The 22,004-nt window shown below is 43.6% G+C and overlaps 1 protein-coding gene across 3 annotated transcripts in view; it reads left to right on the plus strand.

Annotated features, from left to right (window-relative positions):
• Window positions 1-21,479: 21,479 nt before the first annotated feature.
• Bag3 (BCL2-associated athanogene 3) overlaps window positions 21,480-22,004 on the plus strand; it is a 22,008-nt gene continuing 21,483 nt past the window's right edge. For 2 of the 3 annotated variants that reach the window (XM_005412164.2, XM_013508590.1), the window contains exon 1: window positions 21,481-21,948. In XM_005412164.2, coding sequence (XP_005412221.2) covers window positions 21,763-21,948 — 186 coding nt within the window. In that variant the 5' untranslated portion in view covers window positions 21,481-21,762. Of the gene's footprint in view, window positions 21,949-22,004 lie in introns of all 3 variants that reach the window. The other variant, XM_013508589.1, reaches the window with a different exon arrangement.

Here is a 22,004-nt window from a genome sequence, read left to right on the forward strand (position 1 = left end):
AAGAGCAATGGAAATGTTCACCTTCTCTTATGGTAAATGGGAACCCAGAAATGAGATATCTTCTATTATGGTAAATGAGATACCTTCTATTAAGATACCTTCTATTACAGTAAATGAGGACCCAGTAAATGAGAACCCAGATTGCATCTTTTGGCCGGGTGCCCTTTATGCCACAGCCTTGCATGGAGAAGGTGTTTAGGAAGCTGCTGGCTCTTGTGCAGAGCTCAGAAGAAGCAGAGAGAGGAGGAAAGGCTGGCAGGAGGGCCTCAGGAATAACTAACTGTGGGTTCCTACTTGAGTGACCTCACTGGCCACCCTGATGACATCTTAGGAGGCCTCCAAACTGCCCCTCAATGGCCGGAAAAATTCAAAAGTAGACACAAGCTGCAACCTTTTATTCAGTTGCACCTGGATAAACTCATTATTATTAGACATTCATTGCGATGCCAGATTTCCATGAATATTCTTTTGTCACCCACAGCCACCCATGAGCTTGATTGTCTCCATTTTAATAGTAAAGAACTTGGCAATTAATGACATTAAGTAACGTGAGTCCCACAGACAACTGCAAGGTTAGGACTTTCTTGAACACAGAGCTGTCCAACTCTCTGCTCTCCCCCATCCAGAGTGGGCTGACGGCAGCAGGTTCAGCCCTTCCTTAGTAAGCATCCTTCACCGAAATAGGAGCACAGAAAAAAGGAACAAGTACAGGCTCCTGCTTCATAACGAGCCTCAGTTCAGCCCCCAAGTCATTTCCACACCAGAGGAATCTTCAGCAAAGTATTATCTGCTACCAGTTCACACCACAGCCACCTCCGCAGTGACCTCTGAAACTGCTCTGAAAATCACTCATGTGGCCATACAGCCAAGACCTTCTAGGACTGATTGCTATCCCCTGAGGTTTCCCTTGGATCGGTTCCTCTGCCTCTGTGAACTGACTATTCTGACACTCACTGAAGCCTAATTCTAATTACAAGGACCCATTGCCCACTCTGAAGATGGAGTTTTGAAATAAAAAGCTGTATTCTCTAGGAATCTTAGGAGGGCTTATAGGGCTGTATCTCATGTACAAGAAATCTGGTGTCTTGAAAACTAAATCCTGGGACACTGTCTAAAGGACTTCCTGATGTTGAAAAGTGATGGTGAAGGGCAAAGGTGTGCCCAGCTGGCCACTGGCACTGCTTTCCTTGCACCTGAGTCCTGGGCTGGCTGGAGTTACACACCTGTGCACACTTGCGGACATACGCAGGTGCTCTGTTGCTTTTGGCCTTTGCTTGCTCTTCCTTCTACTTGAAATAACCTTCCCACTTCTCTTCACAAAACTATTATTTATTTTTTATTTTTATAGTACCTGTTTGCCATACATAATTATTACATTCTTCTTGGGGAGCTGATACATGTGCATAACACATCTGAATTTTTTTACTTCCTCTCTATTTAATCATGGAGATTCAGTTTATTATCACATTTTTTTTTTTTTTTTGAGACAGGGTCTCTCTGTGTAGTTCAGATTTGCCTTGAACTCACTATGTAGCCCAGGCTGGCCTCAAACTCACAGTGATCCTCCTGCCTCAGTTTCCCGAGTGCTGGGATTACAGGCGTGTGCCGCCACACTCGACTTGGGGTCACATCTACTCAATCTCAAATGGAGCTAATGCATCCACAGCACTGAGGTTTAGCACTGTCTATTACATGGAAATGACCTATTGGTCTCCTGCATTGGCGCTGAACCGAAAGTCTTTAAGGACGTGGTTGCTCAGAATCTGTGGATGTCTGTTTTGCCACAGAGGCTTGGCGACACAAATCTCTTTTAGTGATTGTGTTCTCAGCCTGCAGGTGGCGTCTTCCTTGTGTCAGGGCCAGGTTCCCCTTGTGCAGACTCATTACATAAGGGCCAGAGCTTGTAGATTTGCTGCTTACCGGAGGTTCATCTACAAGAAGCTGTAATTGAAACAGCTTCCAGGACGGGAAAATCACTTCTAGAATTTAATTTCCACGCTTGCAGCCTGGATCATTCAAGCTGATTACAGGAAACGGTTGGAACGCTAATGCTCCCTGTGTTGAATCCAGATGGGTATGTTTACTAGGCTGAGAAATGTTAATCCTGTCTTTGGCCCGAGAAATTTCTGACATTCGCTACTCTGGAAGAAAACAGAAAAATAGGATAGTACAGCCAGGTCAATGTAAGGGTTTTTTTCTTTGTCAGAAAGTAGGGAGAGGTCTGGCAGATCTAAATAGGAGCTGTTGGGAGACCTTTGGCAGGCAGGGGATAGTATGCTACCGTCACCGATTTTAAAAGTCTGGAATGCATTGCTGCTCAGCGTTTTGAGTAGTTGGTCTTCAGGACCACCATAAGGCTGGCCACAGGAGCATGGGTCTGAGGGCAGACGGAGCTGCACGCAGGGAAAGGAGCGGAGTTGGAATCTGTTCTGCAAAGGCCATGTGGAAGTGTGGCAAGTCAGATGACGAGGAGAATAGTTCGTACATTTGCTGAGCTTGGCTTCGTGGCAGACATCCTGAAAACTTTACGTTTCTTATGTCACCTGATCCATTAGGTCTTTGACGCAGATACCTCCATTACCCACTTCTCTGCAGCTTCAAAGGCTGATCTGCACAAAGCAGTGGGGCTTTTATGTGCTTTGCAAACACATTCATACTTTTAAATGTTCTCAAAAATCCTAGCATGTTGGCTGCACAGCCCACCTGGAGGACTAGTGAGAATGCAGGTGCTCCCCAGGCAGCAGGGCAGGGGGCACTTTTGGCCCTAGTAAGTAATTCTCCCATGCATTGCTCAACACAGCAAAGACAATGGGTTCAAACTGCACGAGTGACCAGCTACCTGCTTGCCTTGTCCAAGCTCTCTGAAAGTCTGGGTTGAATTATAAATGCAGAGAAGGGAGGAATAGGGTTGTTTGATGCCATGGAAGTATTTCTGGGCTTCCGTAGCACCTGCCCACAGATGCTACATACAGTAAGGGAGGATGTGTCTCTATGTCAGTCAAGAGTGCCACCTCGTGATACTAGTGCCAGAAGAGAGAGCTAAATAAACACCCTTCTGGTCCCTGAGCCCAGCCCTGTGAATCATCCCTCCAGCCACTGCCTTGAAGGAGGCTGTATTTGTGGAGTGCTGTAATTAGTTAATGAACTACCTGAATGATATTTCTGTAGTCATTCAACCAGCCGGTCTTCCTGATGGTAATTGTGTTTTAGGTTATTTTTAAAACAGTGTATGTATCCAAATAGAGTTTACATCAGCAGACAGCATGATTAACAATCCTGTTATCCCTGGTATTTCTAAATTGTGTTATAAACTGCCTTGTGAGTTGTGCAAAAACTGCTGTACCAACAGCCAGTCCATCTACCCGCCCCGGGGGGCTTCTCTGACAGAAGCAACCAACTCCTTAAGAAGAAAAGTAGTAAAAATGAGTTGGGCTAGGGTTTGTTGATCTTGGTTTAGAACAAACTGTTTTCAAGAAGTTCTCCACTAATTTGATCATCTTTGGATGTAAAAAAAAAAAAAAAAAAACCTCATCTTTACCTTACAAGAAAATACTCTGATGCAAGTCTTGTCTGCTTTGCTTTTCTACTGTTTTGGGTGATGTTAGAGTGATACAGTTAAAACACAGACATGACTTAATGAATATCTCCAAGGCTTCATTTCATTGTAAAATGAGGATCATTGTAGTGACAGTAATGAGTTGACATTTTAATGTTTATCATATCAGGCACTGTTCCAAGTGTGGTACATAAATAACCTTATGACATCCGCATGATAACTCTACTAGTATTATTGTTTGGTTCTGTTACTAGGTACTATTATTAACCACACTTTTTATATCAGGAAACTGAGTCACAGACAGCCAGTAACTTTGCCAAGATCACTTCACAGGAAATCATGGAGCTAAGATTCAAATCTAGGAGACTTTCTAGGACCTGTACACTAACCTCTCTATTTTTCTTATAGGGTTATAAAGGCACAGTGGGAATCATTAAATAAATATCTACTGCATGCCAAATGTAATAAAATTTTCCATGTATAGCTCTGGGAGATGGAGTTGTGGATAAATCCCTGCACTCGTGGGTACCATATTCTAGCAGAGAAGATTATCCATTTAAAGCTTTTAGAACATAGCACACAGGACAAGGCCACTTCAAGGTCCCATGTGTAGGGTTTTAGATGTTTCTGCATAGTATTTTATTAATGTGCAAGTTCGAATACTCCTATTAGATTGTAAATTCCCTAAAGGAAGGATTAATTTCTGCTGCCTTTTTATGTCTTGTAAGTTTTTATATATAGCAGGAACTCAGTACATGTTGAATAAGTTAATGTATTGGTCCCATATATAAAAGAAAGAATAGCAAAACATGTTTTTTATGCATTTATTAAAAGTGTCATACCTCAAGCTTGTAATCCCAACTAGTTGAGAAGCTGAGGCAGGAGGATCACAAGTTCAACGCCAGTTTGGGCAACCTAACAAGACCCTGTCTCAAAATAAAATTTTTAAAAGGGCTGCTGCCAGATTTCATACCTGCATTCTCAGAACTCTGGGAAACTGAGGCTGGAGATTCATGAGTTTGAACCTAACTTGGGCAACTTAATGATTTAGTAAGATCCTGTCTCAAAATAAAAAAAGTTAAAATGTCTTAGTTATTTTCACATTGCTGAGACAAAATAACCAACACTACAGTTAAAGGAGGAAAGGTTTATTTTAGCTCACAGTTTGTAGAGGTTTTGGTCCATAATTAGCTAGCTCCAACGCAGGGTGGTATGGCAGAGGAAAGCCAGACTGTGGCACGGCAGGTAGCAGACAGCAAGCCATCTCTGAAAACCCCACCTATGAGCACGTCAGGCTTTAGGGGGGTTATCTAGATACAAGCCATAGCCAAGGGGCTGAGGATGTAGGTCAATGCAAGGACCTAGGGTTCAATTCCAGTACTGCAAAAACAAACAAAATGAAACAAAAATCCTCAATGTAAAGTTGATTTATAGATGTAAGTACATATAATATCTAGAACTACATATTCACATTAATTGACATACTCATATCAAATATATATGTATATATATAAAAGAGAAAGAGAGAGAGAGACAGAGAAGAGTGGTGCTTCCTCTTCTTGCTTCTTTTTTTTTGGGTTTTTTTTGTTTGTTTGTTTTGTTTTTTTTGTTTGTTTGTTTTTTTTCCGGTACCGGGAATCAAACTCATGACCTTGTGCTTGCCAGGCAGGCACTGTGCCACTGAGCTAAATCCCCAGCCCCTTCTTCTTGCTTCTAACAGAGCAAGCGCTAAACCCAGGGCACAAACGGACCCTAATATGTAGATGGGAAGCCCCCAATCACATGAACTAGCCATGATTAAATGGTAAGTATAGTCAAGTGCCACTTACAGGCACTTGAAAATAGTCTGAGAAATGCTATGCTATGTGAATTTGTTATTGTGCAAACATCATAGTGTGCACCTACACAAACTAAGACAGCTTGATGTCACTTGCCAATATCTTACAGGACCACCATTGTATATGTAGTTCCAAATGCCATTATGCAATGCCTGGCTATAATTACATACAAGCTGACAGGGGGAATTGCTGTTGGGAAGAAACAACGTAACATTAATTTTCTCCAACACTTAGTGGTGTAAAACAGCAGCAAACATTTATCACTGCACATGGTCTGTTAGTCACCTTTTCGTCGTTGTGACAAAATGCTCAAGGACAACTTACAGGAGGAAAGGTTTATTTTGGCACACGGTTTCAGAAGTTTCAGTCTTGCCGGGTGTGGTGGCGCACACCTGTAATCCCAGCACTCAGGAGGCTGAGGCAGGAGGATAGTTGGGAGTTCAAGACCAGCCTGGGCTATGAAGTGGGCTCAAGGCCAGCCTGAACTGCATAGCAAGACCCTGTCTCAAAAAGACAAAAAATAAATAAATAACTAAAAAGTAGAAAAAGGAAGTTTCAGTCTGGTCAGCTGGCTCCATTGTTTCTGGGCCTATGGTGAAGTAGAACGTCAAGGCGGAAGGGCATGGCAGAGCAAAGCTATTCGCTTCATGTCAGCCTAAAGCTGGTGGGGAAAGCCAGGATAGGGGACAACAAGACATATCCTTGTAGGACATGCTCCCAGTGACCTGCTTCCTCCAAGTAGGCCCCGTCTCCTATAGTTTCCACCAACTCTTAATAGTCCATTCAATTATGAACCCGTCAATGAATTAGTCCATTGGTAAGACAAGAGACCTCCTGATACAGTCAGTACCCAAAAGCCCCACCCCTGAACATTGCTGTACAGGGGGTCAAGACTTCAACACAGGAGCCTTTGTGGGTACATTTTAGATCCGATCCATAACACATAGTTTCTGTGGATCAGGAATATAGAAGCAGCTTAGGTGAGTATTTTGGCTCAGTGCATTATACACTCAAGATGTCAGCTGAGTCTAAAGTCCCTGAAGTTTTTCACTTGTTTGTTTTTGGTTTGTGTGTTTATTTATTTTTTTTTTTTTTAGTGCTGAGCTATATCCCCTGCTTTTTATTTATTTGTTTTTTTTTTAAAATTTTGAATAGGGTCTTACTAAATGGTTAAATTTCCCGGGCCAGGCTCAAACTTTCAATCCTCCCTAGTGCTGGGAAAAAAAAAACCAACGGAGAATTGCATTTCTGGCAGGAAAGAACCTGTAGATGACATTTTGGGGGTAAAGTGAGATGCTGTAGATAGGACTAGAAATCAGGGAACCAGGGCAGAGGGGAGGCCTTGAAGGATGTGAAAAAGGAAGAATGACAAGGCTGTTTTCCCACAACTGCAGTGTGGGAAAAGAAAGAGGATTCAAAGCTACCTTGACCCAAAGATAAACATGAGCAGCCTCCCTCTTCCAAGTTTCCTTCACAAGGGGCTGAGTAGGAGTTTTTGGAAAGCTATTCTCCATTACAAAAAAAAGACATCAGTATCTGTTCTTCCACTGGTTTCTGTTAATTGAAATCCCTCCAAATATAATTCCACAGGCATCCAAATTAAGCAGAGCTTTATTAAACACCTAGAAGGCCACATCTTTGTAATGAAAAGCTTTAACTGGGAGTCTGAAAAAAGTTTCCCCAAGGGCTTCTCATCAAATAACTCCTCAAGTTCCTACAACCAACCTCCCAACCAATTAAAAAATAATGTCAGGATAAAGAACCCCTTTTTGCAGTTCAGGCCAAACCACTAAACCACTTGCTTCAGACATGGGGTTCCCACACATAGGCATGAAGCCTGAGTACATTGGCCTGCAGGCTTCATTATTTCATGTCCTTGGGCCAATTTTATGTCTCACTGCCCAGTTTTACAGAGTGACATTAGAGGGAAAAGCAAATTCCAGGGCTTTCAGGAAAATAGGCTGTTTTGCTGAGGCCTGGCCTCAGGTACTGTGGGGAACTTTTACGTTGCAGAAGCCTCTGGAACATGCACGGCCTGTAGTTTATAGTCCACCTTCTGCTGCCAGCCTGCCGAGACTTTATAGACTCCCTTTGACACTTCCACTGTGCAACACAGTGCAAATTCCTTGAGCTCACTGTGCCTCAGTTTCCTTATCTGGGAAAGATAATGATAGGTCCTCTCTCTGCTTTCTTTGTTTTTTTTTTTTTTGTGGGACTGGAGAATGAATCCAGGACCACACAGTGATCTACATTTCCACTCTTTTTTATTTTTAATTTTTTGAGATAGAGTCTCCTGTGTAGTTCAGGCTGGCCTTGAACTCTCATCTATTCTCCTGTCTCAACCTCCTGAGTGCTTGGATTACAGGCATATACCACCTAGTCCTTTTTTATTTTTTATTTTGAGACAGGGTCTTGCTAAAGTGCCCAGGCAGGATTTGAGCTTGCAATCCTCTTGCTTTAGCCTCCCAAAGTGGCAAAATTACAAGCATGCACCACCATGCCTAGCATGTCTTCTCCCTCTTGGGCTTCTGATGAAAATACAGTGAATCCTATAAGGAATAATGGCACAGAGAAATCTCCACGTACGTGTTTGCTATTATTAGTAGTACTTTGGTGTCAATTAACTCAGCTGTAGTTTTTCTCTCATTAAGTTATACCCACAACAAATTTTTCCCTTTGAGTTAGTTGTCCCAGTGATAATAAATGGAACTAATTATCTAGTTGGGCTCATGGGAGAAACCATCCCATCCATCCCCAAGTTCTGTTGCTTCTCACTCTGAAGTGTGCCTTGACTCTGTTCTATCCAGCTCTCTCCAAAATAGGTGGGAATGACGCCCCTGAGCTCTAATCCTGGCTCTCCTTCTTAACATCTCTGGGCCTCAGTGTGCTGTGTTAGTTAATGACAATAATAATGAGACCCTGTCTTTTTTTTTTTTTTTTTTTGGTTTTTCTCCGGTACCGGGAACCGAACTCACGACCTTGTGCTTGCCAGGCAGGCGCTTTGCCGCTGAGCTAAATCCCTAGCCCCTGAGACCCTGTCTTTTTAAAAAGGGGTGGGGAAGGGCTGGGGATATAGCTCAGCTGCAGAACGCCTGCCTGGCAAGTGCAAGGTTCTGAATTTGATTCTCCATTGGGGGCGGGGAAGGGCTAGAAAAGCTATTCCCCTCCTTGGTATCTTCTCCAAAAAATTGAAAGCATCATACTACAGCAATATATGCACAACTGTGTTTATAGCATCACACTTTGTAAGAGCCAAATCTTGGCAACAGTCCAAATGTCCATCAACTGGTGAATAGATAAAGAAGATGTGGGGTTTTTTTTATGCAATGGAGTACTACTCTGCCATAAAGAAGGATATGCTCAAGACATTCCTAGATAAATGGATGTACCTTGAGACCATACTCGTAAGTGAAATAAATTAGACACATGTATAAATACTAAATTGTTTCTCTGGGATGAGAAACCAAAAGTGTAAATAAGGATCAAAATGTATAATAGGTATTGTGAAATAGGAAGAAAATTTTCAAGAGAGAACATTTCATGCTCAAGGGAGGGGGGAGGGGAAAGGAAAGAAGGTAAAAGGAAAAAAAAGAGAAGAAGGAAAAAGTGGAAACAAAGCTTTTGTAAATGGAGAGTGGAGGAAGAGTTGAAGGGAGGGTAGGGCAATGGGAAAAAAAGAATCAAATTATATCATGAACAGATACAAATTCTCTATGATGAATGTGATCATTATGTATACCTAAAATATACCAATAAAATCTGATTTTAAATAAATAAATAAATAAATAAAAAGGACTGGGGATTTAGCTCAGTGCAAAGGCCTTGAGTTCCATCTTTAATACCAAATAAATGAATAAATAAAATTTTGATTTCATGGAACTTGTCCCAAATTTTAAAAATTTAAAAATAAATCATAAACAAATAAAAAAATTCCATGCTGAGAATGGTGACACATACCTGTAATTTCAGCTAGTTGAGAGGTTAAGGCAGAAGGATCACCAACTCTGAGGCTGGCCAGGGCAATTTAATGGGACCCTGTGTCAAAAAATAAAATTTAAAAAAGGCTGGAGATGTAGCTCAGTGGTAGAATGGGTGCCTAGAGTGTGTGCGGCCACAGGTTAGATCCTCAGTACTGCCCCTCCACTAATCCGAACATATATAAGGTGCCAAGTATTCCTTTCCACTTACTAAGAACAATGGTCCCTTTTTTTTCTTTTTTAGTGAAAGGTGATCACATGAAACCAGTTAGGCTTGTTGGAGTGAATAGCTGCTCCCTAGGAGAAGAATGTGACCTTCAGACACAAACAATAACCAAAAACTAAGGAGGGTGAGTTTCCTGAAGGACCTAAGAGAAGTCATGAAAACGTCCTTTCAAAACTTGACAATGCTTGGAAACGGCTTCGGAGAAATGTTCTGAAAAGTTTGTTCATCACAAGTTGAGGGAAAAGCATTTTGGGAAAAATAGGCTTTTTTTTTTTTTAAAAAAAAAAGTGTTTTCAGGCACAAAAATAAAAGCATCCCCCAGAAGCCAAGAAGATGTGGCACAGAAACACCAGAGCCCGTGAAAGCTTTGATTCTAGAAAACTCATCAACACAATGCTGCTGAAAGCCTGAGATGCCCTGCACCTGTCTTGTTGATCTTTGTATTTCAGGCCATATACACTGACTACCACCTAGTAGGTACTCAGCAAATACCAGGATGTCGGTTGAAGAACAAGGAAAGATTCAGTAACAGAACAATAATAATGTATCACCTTTTTTTGCGGGGGAAGGGGTTTGGTATTTTTGGTTTTTTTCCGGTACCGGGAATTGAACTCACGACCTCTTGCTTGCCAGGCAGGCGCCGTGCCGCTGAGCTAAATCCCCAGCCCCAGTGTATCACCTTTTACAGCCAATGGCCACTTCATGTTATTTCTGTTCACATCTCATTTCTGGGCAGCGGGACTACAGATGTTTTATTTTATAGTTTTGTGCATTTATAGTTTTTTATATTTTTGCACATTGTCTGAGTTGTTTACAAGTTATGTATTTGGAACAGAAAGTAATAAAGTTGTCTTCCTATTAGGAAGAAGTTCTTATAATCATCACTGCCAAGTTCTTTACTCTTTTTGGAACAACATGGTGAACTAATTTTGCTGTAGATCAGAATTCACTAGGACAGTGGAGTGAATTAATTCCACAGTATTTATTAAACATAAACTTATGCTAAGGATGGAACTAAGTGAACACAGGCAATGCGTTTGTAAAGGACACACAAGTAGGGAGCTGGGCACTAAACACATTCTCCACTTGTAGCTATGACAGTCTCCATGAGGGAGGTGCTAGTGCTTGGAGCCACTGTGATCCTTAAATTGTTTTTCTACTGGGTACTGGCTTTGAACACTTGGCCTTGTGAAAATGTTTCTCTACACAGAAGGCCCTTCTTTCTTCCTCCACCTACTTAACTTTGATTCAGAATCCTACTCAAGTTTCCCATTCCTGTTCAAAGTCTCCCTGATTGGAAGTACCCCCTCACTGGCATCTCTGTCATCCTGATATCACCTTAAAGATCATGAAACTCAAAAAAAAAAAAAAAAAAAAAAAAGATCATGCCACTCCTTGTTTATTCATTAGTCATACTTCTTCAGAGAAACAGAGCCAAATTATATATATATACATATATATATATGTATATATATATAGTACAAATCTGAAATCTTCAGGATAGTGCTGCAGATCCAAGGAAGAGTCCAGAGGCAGTCTTCTGGCAGATTTCTTCGTGCACAGAGGTCAGAGGTCAGTCTTTGTCCTGTTAAAGATCTTCAACTGATGGAGTGAGCCCTATCCTTATTACGGGAGATGATCTGCTTTACTCAACATCCAAAAATTTAAATGTAGCCCCCCAAAACAAGAACATTAAAAGAAACATCCAAAATAGGCCCTGGATACAGGTCAGGAGCACAGCGACTGCCTGGCAAGAGCGAGGTTGTGAGTTCAATTCCAGGTACCAGAAAAAAAAAAAAAGAAAGAAAGTAATATTCAAAGTAATAATTGAATGAGTGTCTAGACACTGTGGTGCAGCCAACTGACATATAAAATTAATCATCACCTCAGTCTTACCTCATTAGCTAGAGTCTACCATCTTGGAGTGCATAGATCAGTTCTTATATGTCCTGAAATCTTCCACAGGGCCTATCTCAAGAATTATTGGCAAGGGAGCGTTCAATAAATTCTTGGAGAGTGTAACAACAGAACAGCGAGGTTTGAAAGACCCTCTGAAAGTATCTTTGTGTATTTTCTGGAAACTATAGAGGAAGCAACACCAATACCTCTTTAAATCCCATCATAAAAACCACCGACAGCAGAGACCCTCCAAAACACAAACCTAATTCTTTCTCCACCTGAAAACAATTTTTGGCCATATTTGGTCGAACCTTCTAGGATCTGATAATAACAGATTCAGAGTGGAATGCCTGCCCATTTGAGTTTGATCTTAACCTTAGCCAGTGAAGAAAAAGCAGAAGAACAACACAAAGGAATGTCCTGTTCTAGGGAGAAATCCCTAACTTTTGTTGCTGCAAATCACTCTGGGACAGCTTTCTCCCAAGCCTATTCCTAATGGATTCAACAAACTGCTACCTCTCATTTCCCTCTGTTTTTGTTTTTTTTTTGTTTTTTCCGGTACCCGGAATCGAACTCACGACCTTGTGCTTGCCAGCCAGGTGCTGTGCCACTGAGCTAAATCCCCAACCCCTCCCTCTATCTGTAACCAATTTTACAACAACCCTTAGAGATAAACTAGCCTCAGAAAAGGAGCCTAGTGGTTTCTCAGACATTTCATACTCCAAGCTCAAATTTGCAATTCTAAACCTAGAATTTAATCTCCGGGCTTTTCTCTTGGTTTCAGAGCTGGCTGCTGCTTAGGCAGCAAGAGGAGGAGTTAGATGACAAATCCCCAGCAACTGGAACAGGGACAGAGCACCTCAGGATAGCTTTTAATGCCAGTGTCCCTGTCTTTGTGTACTCCGCAATTACCCAGTGACTTTGTTTTATTCCCTCTTCTCCATCTATAAAAACCCTCTCCATTTCTCCTCTGTCTCAACAGAGAAATGGGCAAAGGATAGGTACAGAATGTTCACAGAAAAGGAATTCCAAATGTCTTTTAAGCACATGAAAAGATGTCCAGATATACTCAAAATAATGGAAATGCAAATTAAAAGCACAAAAGGAAGATATCAGATTGGCAAAGACCAGAATGTCAGCTAGCGCAGTCCAGTAGAATTGTGAGTGCATACTCTGAACACTGTCGGTGTAGGGCTGACCTTCCCTGACCAGTTTGGAGAGGAATTTAGCAAAGTTTTATCTTTTTACTATAATGTGGGTTTACTGGTAATAATCTTATGAAATTTATTCCCAATATTTGATGTTACAAACTTTAGGGTCTTTGAGAAACTCAGGATCCTTGTATATGACTGGTATTAATCCCATTATTTGAACTCTCTTAATTGCTTTTGAAATTTCTTTCTGTTTCTTCTGCAAAGACCTGTTATGTGCCTCCTTTGAATGCATCCAGTATATGGAGAAATAAACTGGGCCAAAAGCTGAATATTCTTATACTCTGCATGCTCGCCACACAAGATATGCTCCTTAAAAGGGCCCTTATAAGGATTTTCCCTTGTAGCAGGCAGGTTCTCATTGCTGGTTACCTCTCTAATATTATGAACAACCCCTTCTCCATCACACTGTGTGAGTTCCGGGATCTGGGAAGCGGACAGCAACCTTGACCCAGGGCATCAACTTTTTCCTGTCTCCACCACTCAAATAGCAACCACAGTGGCTTCTTGTCCTTCTCAAATTAAAATACACTGGTTTGATGATGGAGCACTTCTGCTTCCAGGTATTAATAGATTTAACTTCACATTCTTGCAAAATGACATAGGCATAAGAATATACTTTGCAGCATTGTTTGTAAGAGAAGATGAACCACCTAAAGGTCTATTAATAGGGAGCCAGTTAGATCAATATAGAGGACTATACAGCCTCTTAAAGGAGTAAGTAGTATCTGTATGGACTGATAGGGAAAATTTTACAGAAGCATTTTTAAATTAAAAAGAGTAAGATGAGTACCAGAGCACACAGTATGCTATCACTGCGTTGGAAGAATGTGCATACAGGCAGATATTATAAATGAATAGAAGACCCTGGAGAACATCCAGTAGCCTGTGGACACTGGGTGCCCCAGGAGCAGGGCCTGGGAGGCTGCTGAATGTCAGAAAGGAAGTATGTTTTTCACTGAGTACCTGGTATGTGTTTGGCTATATCGCTCAAACTCAAAGTCTTAACCCATACTACCTCAAAATGGACCCTTATTTGACAGTTATAGTTAGTCAAGACGAGGACATACTAAGTACAATGAGCCCCTTAAAAAAGAGGGAGATTATGTGTGCATGTGCGCATGCGCTTGCATACACAGCACAAGGACTGGCTATAACAGATGTCTGTTTCTCCCAGTCAGCAGACAGTGAGTTTGCCCTTGAAGCTAGCGGGGGATTCCCAGCCTGGGGGATATCTCCGTGCGAACATTATCATTCCTGGGCTCTTCCCGCTTCTTACAAGAGGAATGGTGGATGGGTGCAAAGAAGGATAAGGTCTAAGTGATGGGTGGACAGAAGGATAAGGTCTAAGTGAGTACAGGTTCTAAAAAGGGCCTTCCAGGCAGGCCTCATCCTTGGTCCTGGGAGTTTTAAAGAAAGTAGGAGAGCTGTGGACATTGGGTTTCTAGGGAATCTGGCTCAACAGGGCCTACTCCTTCAAGCACAGTGAAAACCAAGCAGAGTCTCACCACTTTCATCTGAATAAAGCTCCAGGAGCTGGGTTGGAAAGCTGGAAAAACAAACAAACAAATAAACACCGAGCTGGAATTCCATCTCATCCAGAAAAAATGGCTATCGTCAAGGAATCAACCAATAACAAATGCTGGCAGGGTTGTGGAGGAAAAAGGAACCCTTTTCCTTTGTTGATGGGAGTGTAGACTAGTGCAACCACTGTGGAAATCAGTGTGGCAATTCCTCAAAAAAATGAGGACTAGAGGTCTCATTCGACTGACCTATTCCCCTTCTTGGTATCTTCCCGAAAGATTTAAAAGCATCATACCATAGTGATATATGTGCACCCCTGTTTATAGCAGCACAGTTGGTAATATGTAAATCTTAGAAACAGCCCAAATGCCCATCAATCAATGAATGGCTAAGAATGTGGATTTTTATACAATGGAGTACGACTCTGCCACAAAAGATACACTCAAGACATTTCCTAGCTAAGTGAATACATTTTGAGAACATGCTCTTAAGTGAAATAAATCAGACATACCTGTTTAAATACTACATTGTTTCTCTGGGGTGAGAAATCTAAAGTATAAATAAGGACCAAAATGTACACGGATATGTAATAGATATTGTAGTGTAATAGATATTGGGAAAACGTTCAAATGAGAAGGTGAACAAGGGAAAGGGGAAAGGGACAAGGGAAAAAAGAGAAGAAAAGGAAAAAGTGGAAACAAAGCTTTTGTAAATAAGCAGGGGATGAGAGCTTGAAGGGAGGGGAGGGGGATGGAAAAGAAGCAAGTTATGTCATGTGTAGGCACAAATTCTCTATGATGAGTATCATCATTATATACATCTAAAATGTACCAATAAAATTTTAAAAAGAGGGAAACTTGAACACGGACAAACACACAGCGAGAATACTGTGTGAAGCTGAAGGAAAAACCGGGCTGAAGCCTGGCAAACTACCAGAAACTAAAGACAAAGGTGCAGAACAGATTTTTCCCTCTTGGTCCTTAGAAGGCACCAAACCCACCGATAGTTTGAACACCTTGCTCTGCATCTGGGCGGGTATGAATCTGTCCTCCAGAACTGCAGGCAATATATTTCTGTTGTTCTAAATCACCCCATTTGTGGTACTTTGTTACAGAGCTCTAGCAAATGAATATAGTACCCTTTGGAAACTTTTGAGTTCTGGGGCATTCATTTGTGTGTACTACAGATTTTAGAATATTTTCAGGATAAAAATTGACCTCTCCTTCAAGAAGCTTTTCCAGATTCACCAGACTCCTCTGTTCTTTGGGCTCCCAGAGTACTTAGCTGTCTCTGCAACATGATGGATCCAGTCATAAGTAGTACTTGATTGCTCACAGGATTCTCCCCTCTGCAAAATCCCTAACTCTGATAGGGCAGGGGCTGAGCTCACATCTTACTACTATCGTAGTCCCACAGCCAGGTGCCCACCATTTGCTGGAGTGAAAGAATAAATGACTAGACATTTTCCACTTCTTCCCTGTATTTCTGCTGCGCTATTTATTGGTTTGGATTTGATAAGCTATTACTTCATTTATGTTTATTCACTGAATCCTTGCCAGAAGCCCAAGAGGGAGAAGCTATGTTGGGCACGGCAGTACATGCTTGTAATTTTGACACTTTAGGAGGCTGAAGTAAGAGGACTGCAACTCAAGTCCTGCCTGGGCACTTTAGCAAGACCTAGGTGGTGCATGCTTGTAATCCCAGCACTCGAGAGGTGAGACAAAATAGATGTGAGTTCGAAGCCGGCCTGACCTAGAGAGTGAGAGTTTATCTCAAAAAATAAAAAATACAGCTTTGTATGTCTATATCTGTTTTCATGAGAAACCACTTTGAAGATATCAATATGTAATACAACAAGCATTGTTAATTCCCTACCACTCTGTTTGTAACTCTGTACTGTCTGTACTGTTCCTTTGCTATTTTGTAAAATGTTGACTGTCTGTTAATATTTTCCTCCTTTTATTTTTAAAATAAAAAAATAAAAATAAAAAAATAAAAAATAAAAAGGAGTGGGAGTGTAGGTCACTGTGGGGTCCTAGATTCAATAGTCATGTGGCAGCATACCAAGTTAATATAACTTTATCTTGAAAATAAGGTGACATTCCAGGTGGTCATGAATTTGGGAGTACACTATTTAACCCAGTACAGCGGTTCAGCTAGGACTTGCACAGAGAGAGCAGCAGTAAAAGGGAGAGGGCTATTTAGCCTTAAATAAAGGCTTGGGAGTCAGAAGGACTTGCTTTCAAATCTTGGCACTACCTGCAGGTCAGCTAGGTGAACTTGGTCAAGTTATTCAGCATCTCTAAGCCTGATTCTCATCTGTACAGTGAGCTTCATAACAGCCATATCTCCTAGGGCTACCAGGCAGATAAATGAGATGGGTCCTGACCATCAGCAGGATGCCTGATTTTTTTTTTTTCTTTTTTAGATTGGCTAATGGTAGTGAGGGGTATAGACTGACGAGCAATGGGTCTGGAGCTTGGGGGTTGGGGGAGGCAGTTATTTTTCCATGTTATGTCCCTGAAATCCCAGCTGGGTTGCCTTTCCTGTGCCTTTGTGCTTCTGTCTAAAGGTCCTGAGAGTGTCTGGGAGGCGTTGGGGGGGGGGGGCAAAAACAGTTTTTGCATGTCCAAGGGCTGTGGACCACACCTGCACAGCCCTGTACCCCACCCCCAGCAGCAAGCAGAGTCACACCCCATGAGTTCTGTCCCATTGTGCCCTGAAGATCAGCGCCCTGCCAGGTGTGACTCCTACTCATCCAGCTTCCTGGCCCTGCTGCTTGCTCAGCTCTCTCCTGGCTGGCACCCCATTACTTTCACCCCCACCCCTTCTTCTTTCCTGTCTCAACAACAAAAAAAGTTCCATGACTCCCACCTTCCTTTTGGGAAAGAAGGCAGGCAGTTAAAGAGTAAAACAGCGTAGTTTATGATTAAAGGTCCAGGTGCTTGTTACAGGATGTACCTGCCACACAGGGTCAGAGAGCACAAGCCAGCTGGCCTCAAGCACACACAGACTTTAGCTTTTAACGACAAACAGATGCAAAGTTATTGCTGCAATCTGAAACACTGCAGCTAAGCCATATTGATTTTCCGCCTCCACCTCCACCAGGGTGTATTTATAGAACTTATCATTGGTGTCTCCATAGCGTAGCCAGCGCAGACATCTCTTGCCCTCTGTGTTAACACCTACTGCTTGTGGCCCCTCTGCCCGGCCGTCCAGATATCCCTTGCTGGAGCCTTGGTCCCTCTCATCAAGGCTTCCTGCTCTGGAAGTCCCCTGGGAGACGACGGTTGGGAAAGTGTACATGGCTGCATGAGCTAATCTCTAATAATGTCCCCAATACAAACAAAATCTACTTGGATTTTGCATACATCAGTGTTTTGCATAGATCAGAGAGAACTGGCTGTTCTCCTATGCCAGCTCATGTTCCATTAGAAATGGATTAAATCATCCAGACATCAAAATCTTTTGGGTGACAGTTTCATCTAAAACTCACTATCATAATTCAGCTTGAGTTTCCTATCTGTGACCTGTATTATGAGTCAGCCTCACTTGGACACATCATTGATAGGGCTGATTTATAATCTTCCATAGCAGCTGGCTGCTGCTTGTTTCCTCAACATTGAGGAAAAATCATGTGTCCCCAGTTCTGTTTCTCAGTTGCAGCTTTTTACATTTTTCCTTTGCTGCTAGCCCGACTAAATCATTGATTCACTAATTATACGTATTGAGTATGCAGTTAATAGTGTAAACTGGATCTCTGAACCTCAATTGCTCCATCTGTAAAAGGAGTTGTGCTTTGACGCACTCTCGAAGAAAACAGTAGCCACCCCCCCAGAGGGTGCTCTGGAGCTGCTATGGCCCATTGGTCCTATCCTGAGTTGGACTAAGAGAGGGACCCTGTGTCCCTCAGAGGTTCAGTCCCTGGAAGGAAGCATGACCTGGTCAAGGCAGCTTCCTCAGCCAAGCCAATCCACCAAGGACAGCTGAGATTGGTCTATGTGAACTCTGACAAGTTACTAAACATCTCTGAACAAAAACCCATGCCTCCTAGGGTTGCTGGGCTGATAAATGAGATGAGGTCTTGATCTCTTCCTACAGCATTCCCAGCCCAGGATCAAATAAGACCCTCATTTCTGGAAGAAGATCTGCACAGTTTCCACCAGATTATCCGTGATAATCTACCTAAGGCCCTCAACATATGGCGTATCATAATTGTTCAAAAAAATGGTAATCATTGCACTTGTTATTGTTGCTTGAATAACGATTATTTATCAGGTACTGTGCTTGAGGCTGGAGACAGAAGAATGACCAAGATTCTGCTCCTTCCCCCAAGAAACCCAATTCACGAGCAAATCACACAAACAATTACAATGCAATGCAATGGACAGAGTGGCATAGGGTATGAATGGAAGCACCTAGAGGTCACATGACCAGACTGGGATGAAGAAGAGTGATGCCAGAGCTAATGCCTGAGGAGGAAGAGGAGTCACGGGCCAAGGGGTAGAAGTGGTTCAGGTGGGAAGAGAGGGCTATCTGGGCGGAGGAAGCAGTGTGTGATGGAGTTCACAGGGCCAGCCGGAACATGCACCAAGGTGAGGGAGGAAGGGTCTGTGTGCACCAGGCCGACAAGTGCGGACCTGGGTACGGAGAGGACAACGGGAGGCATTAAGGGATTCTAACCAGAGAAGGGACAAAGTCCATATTGTGCTTGAAAAGGGCCACTTTGGCTACCATGAGGGCAAGGGATTAGAGACGCACAAAACTAGAGACCCATTAGGAGACTGTGCAAGGTCCAGATGAGAGCTGAGAGTGGCCTGAACAGACAGACGAGGATGCACAGAGTCCAGGAGTATTTAGGAGGTGGTGAGGATTAGATGGTGAAAAAGAACGGGAGCCCAAGGTCACACTTGAGTTTTGACCTAGTCCAAGGAACTCCAGGCCCGTGGAACAAGTACCTTGAGACCAAGAGAAAAAAGGAAGTCATCAAGGTCAGATATGCTACTCATTATTCAGCATGGCTTCTGTTCTTCTATTTAAAGTGACAGGTCCTGAGAACGGGGTACCCACGGATGAACAAGAAAAGTAAAGAGAGACAAGAAAAACGAGAGAAGCAAAAGTCTGGGATCAGGGGGCTTACAGCCTCTTGGACTGCAGCCTTGAATACCAGTTTCAGTCACCTTTTATTGAGCTAGAACCAAGGGCGTAGCTAGTACAAATGGACGGATACCAAACGGTTTAGCAAGGATAATTAAAGGATTATCCTTCTCCACATGTAATCCAACACACGCCTGTAATCCCAGCACTCAAGAGGCTGAGACAGGAGGACTGTAAACTCAAGGCTAATCGGGCTGTATAATGAAGCTTTATTTTAAGAAACTCTAACAAATAATAAACAAATCATTGTGTCCTCAATGCATTCCAATCAAAGAATGTCCTTCTCCACAGGCTTGAAGGAGCTTCTTCCAGCCAGCTCTCCCAAGCTCATGGCTCTGTTGCAGAGAAGCCTATCTGAAGTCCCAGTGGAGTCCCACACAACCATCAGAAGCAGCTCTGTGGATCCCAGAGGAAACTGCTTCCCCTGCCTGAGTCCAGCAGGTAGGGGGGTGGGTGGGAGGAGGGGCAGCAAAAAAGTGCTCTCAGTGTTTAGATTGTAGTTGGATTGGAAAGCAAACAGGGCAAAGGAAGACGATAGAAAATTTTACTTTTCAATTAATTTTTTTTTTTTTTTTTTTTTTTTTTGGTTTTTCTCCGGTACTGGGAACCGAACTCACGAATTTGCGCTTGCCAGGCAGGCGCTTTGCCACTGAGCTAAATCCCCAGCCCTACTTTTTAATTAATCTTTAGTCAATCAACCTTTATTGAATATGGACTGTGCTTAGGTCTGTGATACAAGGAAGCACAGGCAGACCCTGACCAGTGAACTTGAAAGTCTAGTCCCTTCAACAGTAATATTTCTGATGATAAATTAAGGTGCTGGCATTTAGGCTTATCCATCAGTCCCGCGTGTGTTTGGGACCTTAGTTGGTTGCCAGAGCTTAATCATCTCCGTACTTTTACAGTACTGAGTTTTTGAACCTCAAAGCTGATATGACCTTTATAAGTACGAATCATCCCATGGGAAATGATTGGCACACCTCTCTAGCATTTGCTCCAGAAGAAATAATCCGAGAGCAGGAAGAGGCAAGAGGAGTCTGAAGGTTCCAAAATAATCTGGTTTATTTTGTTTTGTATTTTGTTTCTGCTTTTGAGACAGGATCTCTGTATGTTGCCCAGGCTGGCCTGGATCTTGAGATTCTCCTGTCTCAGCTTCCCTAATAGCTGGGGTTAACAGGTAGGTACTAGTGTCCCTTACCCCACAGTATCCTCTAAATCTAAGTTTGAAAACAGGCCAATACTAGCACAGGTGTTTCTGAGGGAGAGGAATGAGTTGGCAAACCTAAGGATCTGAATTGGAACCTCCCAATCATTCTTTCTGGAGCACAATGGGTAATCGCGGTGTTCACTGAGGTTACAAGCGCAATCGTCGTTGAATCAACCAAAAAAAACATTTCATAGTTTGGTTTGGTCCTTGCTTTCCAAATGAGAGCCTCGATTTAAGACAAGAAGAATCAAACTCTACCCAAAGAATGTGATTTTTTTCCTTTAAAGTTGTTCACTGCAGTGAAAATTTCTGTATTCTTGATATGAGGTTCAAAGAAGAACGAAACCATCCGCTTATGCAATCTCTCGTTTTGTTTTTTAGGTTTCCACAGGCAGGCAGGTGAGTTTCCACTGCACTTCCATTTTCTCCCGGGCTCGTTATGGTGTCAGGTTAGCGCTACTGAGCTCCTCCTGGACAGCCCTCATGCCTTCGGAAGAAAGGGACTGAAATGCAAGCAAGGGCCGCCAGAGTTCCCGAATAGACGTCATGGGGTCAAGGGTGTAGGCGCGACTCCCTAACTTTAAAGATAATTTCATTCTTATACAAAAGAACTCGCAGGCTGCCTGCTCCAAAAACAGCGCGCAGGGAGTCCGGAGAACGAGACCTGCCAGGACGCACCAAGGACGCCCCAGGCGCGCGAGTGCGCCCGGGTGGCGGCTGCACGGTGCCTTAGCAGGCCGCGCCAGGCAGCTCCAGGCAGCTCCGAGGAGGAGGAAGGAGCCGCGGGAGAGGGCGGGAGGACCAGGCCCCGCCCCGGCCCGCCCCGCCCCGCCGCGCCGCGCCACGATTATAGCCGATGACTGAGGGCGGAGCTCCGCATCCAACCCGCACGGCCGCCAACTTCTGTGGATGGGACCAGAAGTTTCTAGCCGGCCAGTTGCTACCTCCCTTTATCTCCTCCTTCCCCGCTGGCAGCGAGGAGGCTATTTCCAGACTCTTCCACCCCTCTCCGGCCACGTCACCCCCTCCTTTAATTCATAAAGGTGCCCGGCGCCGGCTTCCCGGACACGTCGGCGGCGCGCTGGGCTCTCGCTCCTCCCGCTGCGCAGAGGTGCCCGCACCCCGCGACCCCGCGACCAGGCCGCTCCGGGCCGACCCCGACCCAGCATGAGCGCTGCCACCCACTCGCCCGTGGTGCAGATGGCGTCCGGCAACGGCGCCGGCGACCGCGACCCCCTGCCCCCCGGGTGGGAGATCAAGATCGACCCGCAGACCGGCTGGCCCTTCTTCGTGGACCACAACAGCCGCACCACGACGTGGAACGACCCGCGCGTGCCCCCCGAGGGCCCCAAGGTGAGCTGGGCCCGCGCACCTCGACGGCCTGCGCGCCGGGCCGGGGTGGCGGGGCC

Source organism: Chinchilla lanigera, unplaced genomic scaffold (genome assembly GCF_000276665.1).
Source record: "Chinchilla lanigera isolate Chin_1 unplaced genomic scaffold, ChiLan1.0 scaffold00150, whole genome shotgun sequence".
NCBI lineage: Eukaryota > Metazoa > Chordata > Mammalia > Rodentia > Chinchillidae > Chinchilla > Chinchilla lanigera.